The sequence below is a fragment of the Procambarus clarkii genome, chromosome 11 (assembly GCF_040958095.1).
Source record: "Procambarus clarkii isolate CNS0578487 chromosome 11, FALCON_Pclarkii_2.0, whole genome shotgun sequence".
Taxonomy (NCBI): Eukaryota; Metazoa; Arthropoda; class Malacostraca; order Decapoda; family Cambaridae; genus Procambarus; species Procambarus clarkii.
In genome coordinates, this window is record NC_091160.1 from 12,972,465 (window position 1) to 12,979,349 (window position 6,885).

Genomic DNA, 6,885 nt, shown 5'->3' on the forward strand with positions numbered 1-6,885 from the left:
AGATGTTGTTGTCTTGCCTATATACTGGGTTTTTTGGACCTTACAGTCCCCAAGTGGGCATTTGAAGGCATAGACGACGTTAGTCTCTTTTAAAGCGTTCTGTTTCGTGTCTGGAGAGTTTCTCATGAGTAGGCTGGCCGTTTTTCTGGTTTTATAGTAAATCGTCAGTTGTATCCTCTGATTTTTGTCTGTAGGGATAACGTTTCTATTAACAATATCTTTCAGGACCCTTTCCTCTGTTTTATGAGCTGTGGAAAAGAAGTTCCTGTAAAATAGTCTAATAGGGGGTATAGGTGTTGTGTTAGTTGTCTCTTCGGAGGTTGCATGGCTTTTCACTTTCCTTCTTATGATGTCTTCGATGAAACCATTGGAGAAGCCGTTATTGACTAGAACCTGCCTTACCCTACAGAGTTCTTCGTCGACTTGCTTCCATTCTGAGCTGTGGCTGAGAGCACGGTCGACGTATGCGTTAACAACACTCTTCTTGTACCTGTCAGGGCAGTCGCTGTTGGCATTTAGGCACATTCCTATGTTTGTTTCCTTTGTGTAGACTGCAGTGTGGAAACCTCCGCCCTTTTCCATGACTGTTACATCTAGAAAAGGCAGCTTCCCATCCTTTTCCGTCTCGTAAGTGAAACGCAGCACGGAACTCTGCTCAAATGCCTCCTTCAGCTCCTGCAGATGTCTGACATCAGGTACCTGTGTAAAAATGTCGTCAACATACCTGCAGTATATGGCCGGTTTCAAGTTCATGTCGACTAAGACTTTTTGCTCGATGGTACCCATGTAGAAGTTTGCAAACAGGACACCTAGGGGAGAACCCATAGCGACCCCATGTACTTGCTTATACATATGCCCATCCGGGCTCAAGAAGGGTGCCTCTTTAGTACAAGCTTGGAGTAGTTTCCTCAGAATACTTTCTGGCATGTCAAGAGGAGTACAGGCTGGATCACGATACACTCTGTCGGCTATCATTCCGATTGTCTCGTCCACAGGTACGTTGGTAAACAGCGATTCTACGTCCAACGAGGCTCTTATCCCTGTGGCCCGTGCGCCCCGCAGTAAGTCCACAAATTCCTTTGGAGACTTCAGGCTGAAGGCGCAAGGAACATAAGGAGTCAGCAGGCCGTTGAGTCGCTTTGCCAATCTGTACGTGGGTGTGATTGGCAAAGCGTACAGATTGGCAAAGCGACTCAACGGCCTGCTGACTCCTTATGTTCCTTGCGCCTTCAGCCTGAAGTCTCCAAAGGAATTTGTGGACTTACTGCGGGGCGCACGGGCCACAGGGATAAGAGCCTCGTTGGACGTAGAATCGCTGTTTACCAACGTACCTGTGGACGAGACAATCGGAATGATAGCCGACAGAGTGTATCGTGATCCAGCCTGTACTCCTCTTGACATGCCAGAAAGTATTCTGAGGAAACTACTCCAAGCTTGTACTAAAGAGGCACCCTTCTTGAGCCCGGATGGGCATATGTATAAGCAAGTAGATGGGGTCGCTATGGGTTCTCCCCTAGGTGTCCTGTTTGCAAACTTCTACATGGGTACCATCGAGCAAAAAGTCTTAGTCGACATGAACTTGAAACCGGCCATATACTGCAGGTATGTTGACGACATTTTTACACAGGTACCTGATGTCAGACATCTGCAGGAGCTGAAGGAGGCATTTGAGCAGAGTTCCGTGCTGCGTTTCACTTACGAGACGGAAAAGGATGGGAAGCTGCCTTTTCTAGATGTAACAGTCATGGAAAAGGGCGGAGGTTTCCACACTGCAGTCTACACAAAGGAAACAAACATAGGAATGTGCCTAAATGCCAACAGCGACTGCCCTGACAGGTACAAGAGGAGTGTTGTTAACGCATACGTCGACCGTGCTCTCAGCCACAGCTCAGAATGGAAGCAAGTCGACGAAGAACTCTGTAGGGTAAGGCAGGTTCTAGTCAATAACGGCTTCTCCAATGGTTTCATCGAAGACATCATAAGAAGGAAAGTGAAAAGCCATGCAACCTCCGAAGAGACAACTAACACAACACCTATACCCCCTATTAGACTATTTTACAGGAACTTCTTTTCCACAGCTCATAAAACAGAGGAAAGGGTCCTGAAAGATATTGTTAATAGAAACGTTATCCCTACAGACAAAAATCAGAGGATACAACTGACGATTTACTATAAAACCAGAAAAACGGCCAGCCTACTCATGAGAAACTCTCCAGACACGAAACAGAACGCTTTAAAAGAGACTAACGTCGTCTATGCCTTCAAATGCCCACTTGGGGACTGTAAGCTCCAAAAAACCCAGTATATAGGCAAGACAACAACATCTCTTTCTAGGCGTTTAACGATGCATAAACAACAGGGCTCCATTAAGGAACATATAATCTCTTCCCATAACCAAACCATCGCCAGAGAAATCCTAGTAAACAACACAGAAATCATCGATAGATACAGCGATAGCAGGCGGCTTGACGTTTGCGAGGCACTACACATCAAGAAGTCAACACCAGCAATCAACAGCCAATTATTGCACAACTATATTCTACCCACCTCAAGACTCCGCTCCAATATAGAAGCATCAAGAAATATGGACCAATAGGCTTTCTACAAACACTTCTATTCAATATCCATTGTTTCGTGTTCTGTCTTGTGTTGATACTTTTAATACCCTATTAATATCCTCTAATGCCACATCATCCTTCCCACCTCACTCAAATGTAATGCCACATCACCCTTCCCACCTCACTCAAAAGTAGATATAAAATCAGGGAAATGCAAGTTCTAATCAGTTGTGTATTTGTGAAGTCTTTGAAAATGTAATAAGTTTTACGAAACGCGCCCGTGTCGCGTCAGACTAGAAATAAAAATGAATTTTGGAGAAGTGATTTTTGATTTACCTCCAACAGTGAAGCATAATGTACGAAAGATTGAGAAAATTCGTGTTAGAATTATTAATCTTACTTTTTCGGTCATATTTAATAAAATATGTCTACAGGAAAGACTGCTACCAATATATATATATATATATATATATATATATCCATAACCTTTAAGCACCTTTTTGCATTATTATTTTGTATCAACCCATGTATATCTTGTAACCATCAAATGCATAATAAAACACAAAAAATAAAAAAGGAAGGGGGTGGTAGGAGAAAAGCACACAGAAACTGTATTGGAGGGGATCTAAACATTCCCTCTAATGCGTTATGCGTGGTTTCCTCCGAGGCTATGGGTCCCCCTTCTTCCAGCTAGAGGTGGTACTCCCTTCTATATATATATATATATATATATATATATATATATATATATATATATATATATATATATATATATATATATATATATATATATATATATATATATATATATATATATATATATATATATATATATATATATATATATATATATATATATATATATATATGTATGTGTGTGTGTGTGTGTGTGTGTGTGTGTATCACGAAAATAAACACGTGATTAAAAATGTAACAGTGTCAGACCACGGAGGAAAATATATATATATATATATATATATATATATATATATATATATATATATATATATATATATATAAATATATATATATATATATATATATATATATATATATATATATACATATATATATATATATATATATATATATATATATATATATATATATATATATATATATATATATACATATATATACATATACATATATATACATATACATATATATACATATACATATATATATATATATATACATATATATATATATATATGTGTGTGTGTGTGTGTGTGTGTGTGTGTGTGTGTGTGTGTGTGTGTGTGTGTGTGTGTGTGTGTGTGTGTGTGTGTGTGTGTGGGATTAAATATACATATTAAGCACTGAGTAGTCATTCGTGTCAACTTATCGCCAGACGTCTCCCATAAAAGAACAACAGTACGCTTTCAAACACGCCGAGTTCCGCCAAGACCAAGGCTTGCTTCCAGCAGAGGAATACATCCATCGAGTCCGACGCCAACCCCTTGCTCTTATTGGTCAGTGTTCTCATTAGTCTCATCTCTTTCTTAATGGTCTGTGTTCTCATTAGTCTCATCTCTTTCTTATTGGTCTGTGTTCTCATTAGTCTCAACTTTTTCTTATTGGTCCCTGTTTTCATTAGTCTCATTTCTTCCTTATTGGTCTGTGTTCTCATTAGTCTCATTTCTTCCTTATTGGTCTGTGTTCTCATTAGTCTCATCTCTTTCTTATTGGTCCCTGTTTTCATTAGTCTCATTTCTTCCTTATTGGTCTGTGTTCTCATTAGTCTCATTTCTTCCTTATTGGTCTGTGTTCTCATTAGTCTCATTTCTTCCTTATTGGTCTGTGTTCTCATTAGTCTCATTTCTTCCTTATTGGTCTGTGTTCTCAATGTTCTCCCTTCGCACTTATTTGTCATTGATCTTATTATTGTCTACTCGCGCCTATTTGTCAGTGTTCTCATTAGCTTCCTTCTCTCTTGCTGTGTCAAATATTTGAGAAAAACATTTAATTCTCGATAGTTCTTTTTGAAATCGTTCTGCTTTACACACGCCCCTTGAAATGCGGATAATTAGTTTCTTCAAAACGGGTGAAAATAAAACTTAAATGTAGTTGTTGATGAGAAAATATCTTAAGGTTCCTGAGACCCACAAAACTTTTAACGTCCGTAATCAACAAAAATTTTATATTATCTTAAATATTTAATGCTTCCTCGACTTTTCAATAACAAATTTGACCACAATGATGTCTAAAAAAGCTTTGGATTAATATGCATTTAAATATGTATTTTTAAGTTAACATATTTTTACATTTATAACTATATCAATGTGAACTTTGCGTAATTTGGTAATGATTGTGCAAGCGTATTTGAATATTTTAAGAACAATCCTGAGATTTTCCATCAGTCACAAAGTATTGTCAAAGGAATATTAGGATATGTGAGCTCTGAGTAGTAGTATACACATGCCTCCTTATGTATGCCCTCTTGTGAACTGAGTCATATTTATCAGGGGGAGGGGAGATTCTCAATTTATTATCAGCCACGCCCCCTCCCCTACCCTCCACTCCCCTCCCCGATAAAATAATATACAAACCTTTTTACTATCCCTGCTACGATTTCTGTCAATGGAGCACACACTGGAGAATAATCCTGTAATGATTTTACCTTTAGAGAAAGAGTTCAACGTCACATTATTTGGGAAACCGGCTCAAATCTGGCCCCATTGTCTAATCAATAGGCTTCTGGCAGCCCTTATATCGTTGCTACGATAACAGAAATGCGTTACACGTCATCCTTAAACAGCTTCCCCAGACATTGATCATGTAGCTTTCCCTCAAATTCTTCACCCTGAGCTACAAACTTCCTTCTTCACAGGCGGCAACGGCGTACGTACGTCTGTCCCCGTCGACTCTCACGACTCAAGTGACCTCTTTTTAAGACCTCCGACCACGTCACGTCTCGTAACATACTGTCGACATCTTATCTTACCTCGTTTCCTTAAGTTGCTTGCCCTCTGCTTTCATTTTTCTTAGTTATAATTACTGACGTTAGCTGGTCTAATTCATTTTACCTTACTCCTATATCTGGTCAGGTGGGAAATAATTCTCACAAGGCAGACTACCTCATTAAGCTACCTGGGGTTCATAACATAGTTTACTCATGCTGTCATGGGAACTGAATGGTATACATACATGGTGATATGAGTATTTATACACACACATGCTGATATGAGTATTTATACACACACATGCTGATATGAGTATTTATACACACACATGCTGATATAAGTGCAAAGTATACACACATGCTAACATGAGAACTGAGAGATTGTAAAATGCTGACATGAGAACCGCGAGATATACTTATGTTGGCATGAGAATTGAGAGATATACATATGCTGACATGAGCACTGAGAGATATACACATGCTGACATGAGCACTGAGATATATACACATGCTAACATGTGGACTGATATACACATGCATACATGAGAACTGATATACACATGCTAACATGAGAACTAAGATATATACAAATGCTGATATGAGAGCTGAGAGATATACACACATGCTGAAATGAGAGCTGGGAGATATACACATGCTAACATGAGTACTAAGAGATATACACATGCTGAAATGAAACTGAGAAATATACACATGCCGACATGAAAACAGAGATATACACACATGCTGACATGAGAACAGAGATACACACATGCTGACATGAGAACTGGTAGATATACAAATACTGTGGGATATTTGGGGCTTGAATCTGATTATTTAAATATTAATGTAGTAAATTAAATTACGAAGGACCACCCGCTTTTATAGTATAGAGGGAAACTGAGAATTTCTGATCATTAGATAATTCCTAGATGAACCAGTAACTATGGATAAAATACTAGAGAATATGATCATAGAAATAATTAATGGGCTGTATAATTAAATGAATCAAACCCTCAAACACCTACATTGGGGGGTTATTACTGGAGGTAAGTACGTCCAGGAATTAGTGTGGTTCGTTCACTAATCCAATTAATAATAATCTAATCCTATAAATTATAGTGAAACTGATGTCATTACCATGAATGGGAACATAGATTATAAGTATAGTAATGAGAATCACAATAAACACATGTTAATCCTGAGGAATTCTGCATATAAAGAATTGCAATAGATTCATGAATGAATATAAAAATCTTAGCTTAATGATGATTCCTTTAGACAAGCCACGGCGTTTCCTCTAATTCTCTGGACTCGGTTGGCTGACGAATGGGACGGATTAACATGGGAGAAGGCGGCAGGGAGAATTCTTCTCACGTGCTGCAAGACAAATATTTACAGTAGCAACTAATTTAACTACTGAAT

General features: G+C 38.4%; 1 protein-coding gene across 1 annotated transcript; it reads right to left on the reverse strand.

Annotated features, from left to right (window-relative positions):
- Positions 1–3,897: 3,897 nt before the first annotated feature.
- On the reverse strand, positions 3,898–4,434 carry LOC138363556 (trichohyalin-like). The gene has a single exon (XM_069322909.1). The coding sequence runs from the start codon at positions 4,432–4,434 to the stop codon at positions 3,898–3,900; it is 537 nt and encodes a 178-aa protein (XP_069179010.1).
- Between the last annotated feature and the right edge of the window lie 2,451 nt (positions 4,435–6,885).

Coding starts and splice junctions, on each gene's coding strand:
- LOC138363556 (XM_069322909.1), bottom strand. CDS start 4,434: ATGACAAATAAGTGCGAAGGGAGAACATTGAGAACACAGACCAATAAG.